The 10,782-nt window shown below is 56.9% G+C and overlaps 1 protein-coding gene across 1 annotated transcript; it reads right to left on the bottom strand.

Moving 5' to 3' along the window:
- Positions 1–263: 263 nt before the first annotated feature.
- CTU1 (cytosolic thiouridylase subunit 1) lies at positions 264–5,822 on the bottom strand. Its single transcript, XM_059044179.2, is given in 4 exon segments — positions 264–583; positions 586–1,079; positions 2,526–3,071; positions 5,759–5,822. Coding segments are annotated over 3 exon segments (1,137 nt in total). The 5' UTR covers positions 3,034–3,071; positions 5,759–5,822; the 3' UTR covers positions 264–448.
- Positions 5,823–10,782: the final 4,960 nt, after the last annotated feature.

The following is a 10,782-nucleotide window of genomic DNA, read 5'->3' as shown; positions in this document are numbered from 1 at the left end:
GCGAGGTGACCTCGGGCCAGTTATGGGACTCAGGCTACAGCCAATGAGATTGTGGTGCGGATGCAACGAGAGGACCCAGCGCCTGCCCCGTACACAGCGCTCACACAGAAGCACCACGACTGCTGTAACGGATGTGCCCATCAAGTTACATGGCTTTGCTTATCCCACCGCAGGCAAACATGAAACATCAGGCACACGGCAGGCGCTCAAGAAGGGTTAGGACTATCTGAGCACGCCCAGAACGCCACCGAGGTACATACAGGCAAGCGGCCCCCTAATTCCCACTCGCTCAGGAAGGGAAAGTTGTTGAATTCTCTCCTCTCTGAGGCCCAGGGGTCCCCCAGACACCCAGGAGTCCTCCGCAGCCCCAGGAGCGCAGAGCCGCAGCTTCTGCAGGACCACAGGTAAGGGGTTCCGACCCCTTCCCAACCTCACACCGAAGCCCGCGCTAAGGTAACTCGGGTACCTTCACAGTGTCATTTACAGGCGGCCCCGCACTCCCACGTCGTCGGATCCCAGCGGAGAACTGGAGTCTCCAGAAGCCGGGGACGGACTCCGAAGTCGGGGGTCCGGACGGCTGTGGCTCCCGCCGCCACCCGGCGGCCCCTCCTCGTCCAGCCCCCGGCGGCCCTTGCCGATGGCCAGGCGGGGCCGGCCGCGGTTCAGGCCGTCCAGGAGGGCGCAGGCCTGGCAGAGCGCGCGGCTGGCCAGCGCCCCGCAGCGGGAGCAGGCGCCGGGGGGCGGGGGCCGCGCGGCCGGCGCCAGCGCCAGGCGCTCGGCCGAGTGCACGAGGTCCAGCACCGCCGACGGCCGCGCCGCCTCCAGCAGCTTGAGCAGCTCGCGCGCGTGGCCGCGGAAGGCCTCGGGCGCGTACACGCACTCCTCGGAGAAGTAGTCCAGGCGGCGGAAGTGCGCGTACAGCACCACCTCTTTCTGCGAGGCCAGCTGCAGCGGGCGGCAGCGCGGCAGGGCGCCCCCCTCGCCCGGAGAGCCCAGGCCCCCGCCCCGCGCCAGCCGGCCCGCGTCGCCCCGCAGGAAGTTCATGAGCACCGTCTCCGCCATGTCGTCCGCGTTGTGTCCTGGGGGAGAGACGCGAGCCGGTGAGGAGGGCGCGCGGGGGCCGGCGGGGCCGCGGGAGGAGACCCCGCGGAACCCTGGGCGGCCAGGGGGAGGCCGCGGGTGGACCCCGCGAGAAAGGAGAGGGGAACACACCAGGCTCCCGTGGAGCAACTTGGGGTGCCCTCATCTGCCCCCCTCTGATTGCAAACCAGGCTCTGTGCTCGGTGCCCTTTCAGGTAGTGAGTAAAACTGCTCTACGCTACAGAGAGAATTTCAGTCTTAGTGAAAAGTGTACTTCAGACAGCACACACATCCAAATGGCATCTGATGGAGATGCTCAAGTGGGCTGTTGACACAAGTGCCTCTGGATGCAGGTTATGGTATTTAGAAGGACCAGGGAGAAAGTAAGTGCATATTTACACAAACAACAGTCACCATAAATTTGAAGCTAAATCTACTTATTCTGCAACTTGTCATCTTATACTTGAGTCTATAGTAAAACACTGGTCTTACGGCTTCTCAAGTCGGCCATACTTTCCCTCCTCAGGGCCTTTGCATAAGCTGTTTCCTCTGCTCAGAACCTCTCCCACCCCCTTTCTGTCCTTCACCTAGTGACCCACTCGGCTTCCAGTCTCCGCTTACTCGGGAAACGCTTCCTTAATCCCCACGTTTCTCCCTCACTAGGTTCTCCTGTGTCATTTTCCTTAGTGGCACAGGAAATAATTATAATCAGGTTATAATTACGTATGTGAGAAACGGACAGGAGCAGAGACTGTCTTGTGCGTCGTCATAACGGCAAACATTTATATGTTTACTGTTTCTCAGTGTCTTGTCTAAGTGCTTCATCCGTAATTCCCATAATTCATCTAATTCCCAGTAACTCTAGGACCTAGAGAGTATTAATATCCCCATTATATGAAAGAGGAAACCAAGGTTAGGTAGTTTGTCCTAGGCTATATAGCTTGCATCTGGCACACAATAAGTGGTCAACAATTATTTAAGTAATGATTGGTACAGAGAACGCGTTATCAAAGAGGAGAAGCCAATAGGGAAAAGGACACAGTTGCGTTCAGTCTATAGATGCTTCTGATGGGAGATGTCCCTTCATACCCCTCCTTCTATGACAAGGGACACAAAGAATGTCATTAAAAAAAAAAGTGTCGAGAACCACAGCCCTAGCCCCTAGAGAGTACCTTACCACCCGTCTACTTGCCAGCGGGTGGGTACAAAGATGACGGCGGTGACCCAAAATCTTACCACGCCCATCCTAAGGACACGCACAGACTATGAACCTTCGGCGTGCGTGCACATCCCCGCCTCCCTGTTTGGCGTCTCCAATTAGGATTTACGCAGCCTCCTTTACGACCTCTGGGGCATGCGCCTCAGTGGCCTTACAGTGGCCACCCCTCTCCCGCGCATGCGCCCGTCCCTCCCACCGCGCCCCTCTGTGCCGCGCCTGCGCTCACCCGTCACGACGTGCGTGGCTCCCACGCGGCGCGCCCCGTCCTCTAGCGCCCGGCGTCGCAGCACCCCACAGAAGGTGCAACAGGAGCGGCTGCGGCCGGAGCCGGCCGTGCTGCGGGCCACGGCGTCCATCGTCCAGCCCCCGAAGAGCTCTGCGTAGGCCACGACGGTGAGCGGGAGCCCCCAGCGTGCTGCTTGCCGCCGCACGGCCGCCAGCGCCACGTCCCGGTAGCCGCCGATGCCCTCGTCCACGGCCACGAGGTGCAGCGAGATGCCCAGGCGCGGGGCCAGCTCGCGCAGCACGTGTGCCAGCACAGTGGAGTCCTTGCCGCCCGAGGCGCCCACGGCCACCACGGCGCCGGGCGGCAGCAGGCGGCCCGCGACCACCGTGTGCAGCACCTCGGCCTCGAAGGCGGTGCAGAAGCAGGTGGCGCACAGCGCCTGGCCCGAGCGCGGACGGCGGAGGGCGGCTCGCGCCTTGTGGCAGGAGGCGCACTGCGGGGCGGGCATCGTGGGGTCCTGGCGAGGCGGGGGGGGGGCGGCTTCTCCTGGATGGGTGGAGGGGGGAGGCGGGTTACACGTGGGTTCTGGATTGCCGTGGTCTCAGAATCTCCCAAAAGCGTCCGTGGCCTTATCAAGACCTGGATCAGCCCAGTTGTGACTCACTTCTGTTCCCCCCACCTCATCCCTCCCCACCCAGCCAAAAATTCCAACCCTCTCTCCTTGGATCCACCTGCTTGGGGAACCCATAAAAACCCACCAGACTGAGCCCCTCCTCCCCAAGCCACCATCATCTCCAGGCTGAACTAGTGCAGTAGCCCCTGAGCAGGTCACCCTGTTTCCAGGATTTACCACAATGTGTGGAATCATTCTGTGTGACTTGTATGCTTACTGCCTGTAACACCTGTTAAGGACCAGTGCAACTCAGACGCGTCTGACAGGCATCTCAAAACCTAGATTCCTGATTCCCCTTCCCAAACCTGCTTCTCTTACGGTAAAGGGCAGCCCCATCCCTCCAGCTACTCAGGGCAGGAGCCTTGCGGTCCAGGACCCGTGACTGCACTTTGTTCATCGTCCTCGCTCTCCCTGTGGGTGACTCCCGACTGCAATGTCAAGTCCCAGCCTTTCCTCCAAATGCGCCACCGAAGATGCACCTCGCACACCCTCCTCAGACCTCAAGCCCCATATGCCCGGCCAGAATGGAGCAAATCCTGTTTGTAGCTTCAAAACAGATCCAGAAGCCCAACACTCCTCAGCATGTCCCCAGCTGCGACCCTAGTCCGAGCTGAGCCGTGTCTCTCTCACCGCAGGAGGCTCCTTCTTGGTCTCCCCGCTCCACCCTCCCCTCCTCTACACACACAACTCTCCACAAAACAGCCAGTGGGATCCTGCCCAGTATCTTCTCTCCGTTCTCCCATGCATCTCATCTCACTTTCGTAAAAGCTTATGGCTGACGAGGCTCCCTTTTTCTCTGACCTCACATTCCACTCTCCTTCAGCCACCCTGGCCTCTACTCTCCAACACCCCAGCAAACACCTACCCAGGAAAGTGTTAGCTCTGCTCTTTGCTCTGTCCAGAGTACTTTTCCTTGTCACTGGGCCCAGTAAGCAGCCCTCAGGCCCCATTGGCCACGAACATTCGGCACATACGTCACAGCTGAGCAACGCCCCCTTGAAATCTTCCCCGCACCCCCCACCCCATCCCACCCCCGGCTTTGACTTGATTCTCCCTCGCTCTCCTGGTCTGCTTCCTACTCAGCCTCCAGTCTCTTTGGGAGAGCCCTCTTTATGGTTCTCAGGTCCTGCCCAGCTCATTTTCCTTGCGGGTGACTCTGCATAGTGACGTCCCTCGGGCTGGTCCTCCAAATGCCCCACTGAGGATCCCCGTTGGTCCTCTGGGATCCTAGGTGCCCAAACTGACCAGTCACCCTGCTCCCCACAGGGAGAAGCCTGTTCCTGCCCAGCTGTTCCCTGTTTCCTGAGAGGACTGCCACTTCCTCCCAGACCCTCCCCAGGACAAGATATAAAGTCACCCTGGGCTCATCTCTCTTCTCCCCCTAAGTCTATGGTCACTCGGTCCTAGGGGTCTACCTCCTGAGGAAGACCCCGGCAGGCGATGAGTCTGTGCTGATCGTCAGAGGCTCATAAGTCATGATACAGTTTTAATGTTATTCAGAGAGAGATGGGAGCCATGGGAAGGGGTTTGCACGAAGAAGGGGTACGATCTGACTTAGGTTTTCAAAGTCTCCCTTTGTCTTCTGTGTGGGGAACAGACCGTGGCAGGCAGGATCCGAGGCAGCGAGGCCAGGGAAGAGGCTATGGCAATAGTCAGTGAGATGGTGATGGCCTGGACTGGGGTGCTGGCAGTGGAGATGACAAGGAAAGGTGAGATTTTGTATCCATTTTGAAGGTAGGGTCCACGGGACTTGCACAGGACTTGCATTGGGGTGGAGGGTGCGGTCATGAGGAAAGAGGAAAGAAAGAAGGATGACTTGGAGGTTTGGGGCCGAGCACCTGGGAGGATGATGGGACCATTTAGTCAGAGGGGATGCTGACCAGAATTCCATTTGGACATGTCAGATTTGAAGCGTCTGTTAAGCATCTTCCCCTCGAAGACTTTATAGACCCCAGGCTGGGTCAGGCGCCTCCCCTGGGCTCGCAGAGGCCCATGTATGCCCCCATCCCAACCGGATCATGACAGTATCCTTCATGGTGACAGGCCTGTCCCCCCCGTGGTACTGTGAGCTCACTAAAGGCAAGGACAGGGTCTGCTTCGGCCACCACTGACTTCCCCTGCCTCGCACGGGATTTGGCACAGGGTCGGTGCTCAGGAAAGATCTGTAGGCTGAGGGAGTAAATAATACATGCGGCCGGAAGACGAGACCCACACCCCAAGGATGCCTCCGAATCGCAGCCTTGTCGGAAGGACGGATAGTGTGTAACCTCATTCTATCAAGACAGAGGTTCCAGGACAGAGGGGGGACCTCCCGGACGTACCCAGTTGGAGGCGGGGGGCAGGGAAATGGTCGAATTCCAACCTGGGGGAGGGGATGGGCGAGCAAGAGACAGGCCGGACCGCAGTGCCCAAAGTGGGGATCCCGGTCAGAAGGCCTCTGGGATACAAGCGTTGGGAAATCAAAGGCGAGTGTCGTCACCCCCAGAGAGACCCTCAACCCTCACACGGCACCGCAACAAAGAGCGGGCGCTCACGAGCCGACCAGCTGGTGAGGAAATACCTGAGTAGAACGCGGTGCTGGAGGGTCCAAACTGCCGAACACGCGGAACTCCGGCGCGGAAGTGACGCCAGAGACTACGACTACCACAAGGCCTTAGGGGCTGTCTTGCCTACGGCTCCCAGAACCCCATGCAATAGCTCCACCCGAAGCACCTGTGGTTACTGGGCCCTCGGCCTTCAACTCCCAGCAGCCCCTGCGGCCCCTTGTTTCGCTCTGCCTACCACTCCCAAAATGCACTGCCTTGTTTCCTTCTGCGCCTGCGCACGGGCAAGGGACGCGGGGCGTGTGTTTGCTGTGGTAGTAATCTGTTACCGTGCAGGACGCTTAAAAGGCGAAATGGCTGTATTCGGATTATCTGCTTTTGTGGGATTATTATAGGCTTTTAGAGGGATTATAGGGCATATTATTTTTACCTTTTGATGTGGGGTTGCGGGTGGGAATTGAAGGTGGAAGTGCGGGGTTTGGTCGTGGGTGTAAAAGGAGACAGCGCATGCGCAGCGCAGAGAGCCTGCGGGTGGGGGTTCGGAGTGGATCTAGGCATGGCCTGCAGGGGTGGTAATGGTGCGTGTGGACGTGTAGGGTGGGGAGAGGGAGCAGTGTGTGTGTAAGCTGAGGTCTCTGCGCGTGCGTCAGCCCTAGAGCCTCCGACTTCTGAGACTGAGGGTTCCAAAGTCTCAGATCCCTGAAACTCACTAGTACCTAGGCCCCGTGTCATAGAGACTCGGAGTTCCAGTGACCCAGAGACCCAGACCCCTGAGACTTCAAGCAGCCGAGAGAACCAGGACTCCAGAGACAACTCTCCCCAACCAAAGCCCAGAGACCTGGAGACTTCATCCCTCCAGGCCCTCGAAACTGAAATCTGGGGGCCAAAGAAGACCAAAGATTCAGATCTCTTAGACGCAGGAGACCAGAGATCCTGGGCCTCAGAAACTGAGACCCAGAGTCCCCAAACCAGATCCCCCAAAAACTGGGGCTCAAAGGTCCTCACGGTGAAGAGACCAGAGCCTCAGGGATCCCGAGACAGAGGTGCCTTCACTGAAGGCTTCAAGTTACCATTTAAAAGTCATCCTTTAAATACAGTATGTGGGGGAATTCCCCGGCGGTCCAGTAGTTAGGACTCGGCGCTTTCACTGCCATGGCCCGTGTTCCATCCCCGGTCAGGGAACTAAGATCCCGCAAGCCGTGCACTGCAGCAAATAAATACATACATGCGTACACGCGTACATACAGTACGTGAGAAAATTGGTGGTGAGTAAGCCTCCAATTTCACTTTCCCCCTATTAGCTATAATTCGTGAGGGCTGCTATCTTGGTTACGTATTGCTGCACGGCAAACCGCCCCAAAACTCAATGGCCCGATCAATCATTTAATTCTATCTCATGGTGCTGTGAATTGGCCAGGGACCAGGTGGCCAGTTTCACTTCCGGTTTTGCCTTGGGCTCTTTCAGGCAGTCACGTTGCAACGGTTGCTGGGGCTGAGGATGAAGGTCTAACCCCTCAGGGTTTCTCCGTGTAGCATCTCTTTCCATCAGAGTCCCCTGGATTGCTTACACAGATATCCAGGGATCCATGAGACAGGAACAGAAGCTGCCAGGCCTTCTTAATACCTGAGTCATACAAATCTCAGGACGTCTTGTCCTCCACATTTTATTGGGAAAAGCAGTCATGGGCCCTATCCATATTCGAGAGGAAGACATAATAAATTCCATCATGTAATAAAAGGATAACCAGGTTTGCCTAGAGGAGGGGTAGGATTGTTTGGAGTGGACTTTGGAGACTAGTACCTACAGCTACACATCCGTCTGTCAGCTGCACCCTCTATCTGTTGGGGGGATTACCCCTTTCTGTCAGGGGTGTTCAGAAGATGAACTGGGACCATATCTGTAAAAGGGTAGCATGAGGGCTTCCCTGGTGGCGCAGTGGTTGAGAGTCCGCCTGCCGATGCAGGGGACGCGGGTTCGTGCCGCGGTCCGGGAGGATCCCACGTGCCGCGGAGCAGCTGGGCCCGTGAGCCATGGCCGCTGCGCCTGCGCGTCCGGAGCCTGTGCTCCGCAACGAGAGAGGCCACAAGAATGAGAGGCCCGCGTACCGCAAAAAAAAAAAAAAAAAAAAAAAAAAAAAAAGGGTAGCACGAAGCTTTCACCTTCCCTGAGCTTGGACCGGTGTCAACAGCCTATGTTGTTGAATGTCCATAGGACATTCCTGAGGGTTGCCAGAAGGTCAAGGAGGAGAAACAGAGGTCTTCCTTTCCCCGGAGCGCTTCCTCCCAGGTAGACCTGGACCCTTTCCAGCACATCTGACATATTGACCCTCCTGAATACAGACCTAGGGTCCCTGTTCTTTGTGATCAGCTCCCCCTCCTCTGCCCCAGAGCTGCAGACATCTTGAGTCAGCCCTCGAGCCTGAATCAGCACCACGGACAGCGGCGTCGCCCTTTCCCAGGATCCCTCGGAGCACGTCTTGGGCAGAGGCCCGACCCCTGCTGGGGCAGAGGTGGGGTTGGTAACAAACAGAGCACAGAACTTGGTGGCTGGTGAAGGATCCCCAGCACAGTGGGAAGTAAGTGAGATTGAGAACATAGTACCCGAGAGTCCAGGACCATCTGCAGGATTCACATACCCTGTGAGTGCCTGAAAGTCCCTCCTATGTCTACCTGGCCTATTCCTCTCTGAGAACTCACCTTCTAGTCCGGAAGAACAAGAGCCGCCCCCGGCCACACAGTTGAAAATAATCTCCGGTCAGTTCAGTGCATGCCTCTTCTCTCATGACATCCTCACCATCCCCGAGGGTGGGGGACTGCCAGGCTGGTGTTCCTCGGCCCAGGTCTCCTGCACACCTGTACTTCTGGGGGCAGAACCTGCGTGGGCAAAGCCCCAGAGGCTGACAGACCCCACCGCACTCTGGATTAACAAAGAGAAGTGAGGTCATGAGACACACCAGCAGTGAGGAAATAGTCCTGGTGTCTGGACAGCCACAACACGTGGGCAAGTTTCCATCCCTTTCGAAATCCGTACAGAGGACCGTGCTCTGTTTCCCAGGCATCCCGAAAGCCCACCTCCCCTCCAAGTCTTCCACGTGTGTTAATACACAGAATCCTCAACTCCACTGCCTGAGAGTCCCCTCTACCCAGTCCTCCTGACGCTCAACTTCCAACCCTGCGGGGACAGCGACACCCTAGCCCCCCGTGCGCCTCCCATCACAGCTCCAGGTGCGAGGACATCTATTGGCTCCCCACCGGACAGTAACTCGAGGGACAGCGTCTAGGCCTGGTGTGGGACCTCACGAACAGAGAAGGAATGCCCGTCCCATGGGCACCGGGGGCGGGGGTCATCCTCCACCTCCCATGTCCCTACGTCCCACCCTGGCTGGACCGACCTCCACGAACTACACCCTGCGACTCAAGGGCTCTGGCCGGAAGGGACACACTTTCACTTTGCAGAAAATGACCCCTGGGGGGAAGGGCGTTGACAGGGAGGCAGGAAATGGAGCTCAGGCCCGGCATGGGGTGCGAATCCGGGCAAGTCTCTCCCCTTCCCTGGCCCGGTGTCCCCAGGAGCGGGCGTGGGGTGACGCGTGGTTGATCGCTGAGGGCTCTCCTGGTGCCAACAGCCTTTGGCTGTGAACTTCTTCCTCTGAGGAGACCCACTGTTCTGACGTCACCCACATCTTCCTGCTGGGGCCTCCTCTAAACCTTGCAACGTTTAGTTCCTGAAAGGCGAACCCTGGGAAACAGGCTTTCCCTGGGGGGACCCTGGCACCGTCCCCCCCCAGACATGCTTGTGCCGCTGCTGGTGGCACTGCCCCGCTAGAGGGAGGGCGCCGAGGCCCAGAGGGAGTCCAGGGAGGATTACGTGCTGCAAGCGCAGGGGCTGGTGGCGGTGCCCGAGGGCCTGTGTGTCCGTGTGCCCCGCTCCTTCTCCTGTCCCAGGAGATGCTAGACTGACTCTACCCCAGTTCATGGCTACTGGTTCCAAGATACAGACTGGGAGGCTCCCGTGGCCACAAATGATCATCCAGATCATAAACTACAGGAGGAAACTCAGGGCTAAATCCTCCTCCTTGGGGACCCCCAGACCAACTGCTCTCTGGACATCAGAGATGGCAGGTTGAGGGACAATGGAAAATACTTTTTTTAGGATGGAGAGAGGAAGAATGAAATGGAGTTGCATATCTAACCTGTTCTCCTTGTATGTGATGCATAAGGAGTAGCATCCAGGAGAGGTCACAGGGCAAGGCCTTAGAGGCCCCTGGGTAGGGCTGGGATGAGACACTCCTCCTGAGATGGGGGCTGGCGTAAAGCAGGTGGGGGCTCAGAGGGAGGGGCTGCACCCAAGCCTGAGGCTTCTCTCAGGGCCGCACCTCTAACCTTCTTCTTAATCCCCCCTGTCTCCCCCTCTCCTCATCAGCCCTGACCCCCATGCCCGACATCCTCATTTCTGGGACCCTGGAGTCGGGCCACCCCTGGGCTTATGAGTGGGACACACAGTCATTACATGAGTGTATGTATTTATCAAAACTCATTGAATTATACATGTAAGATTTATGCATTTCACTGTATATAAATTTACCTTCAATGAAAAAAAGAAATTTAAATTTATTTATTTTTATTGAAGTATAGTTGACTTACAATATTATATTAGTTTCAGGTGTGCAACAGAGTGATTTGATATTTTTATGGAGAGACAAGTGTAGATATAGAAATAGTACACATGCCCACCTCTGTCAATGGGTATATGCCGTGGTTAACACAGGATGTATTTAGTTTTCTATTATTCAGATGAGGTGATTTTGGAAATATCTGTGAATCTATGCATTTTAATGCATAGATATGGTGGTTAAATAAGTGAGCACAGAGACCACAAAAAAAGGAGGGGGGGGGATGTGTGAGCAGAACATATAGAAATGGAACTGAAATGCAATAGCATGTGTCTCTTTCCAATCTGTCTACACAGGCGAGGGAGCTGGGAGCCTGTGACTGGGGCAGCCTGTACCCATCTCAAATCTTGACAATTTACATCTGGAAG

Source organism: Kogia breviceps, chromosome 18 (genome assembly GCF_026419965.1).
Source record: "Kogia breviceps isolate mKogBre1 chromosome 18, mKogBre1 haplotype 1, whole genome shotgun sequence".
Taxonomy (NCBI): Eukaryota; Metazoa; Chordata; class Mammalia; order Artiodactyla; family Physeteridae; genus Kogia; species Kogia breviceps.
The sequence above is the reverse complement of the archived record's forward strand: the minus strand, read 5'-3'. Positions and strand labels throughout refer to the sequence as shown.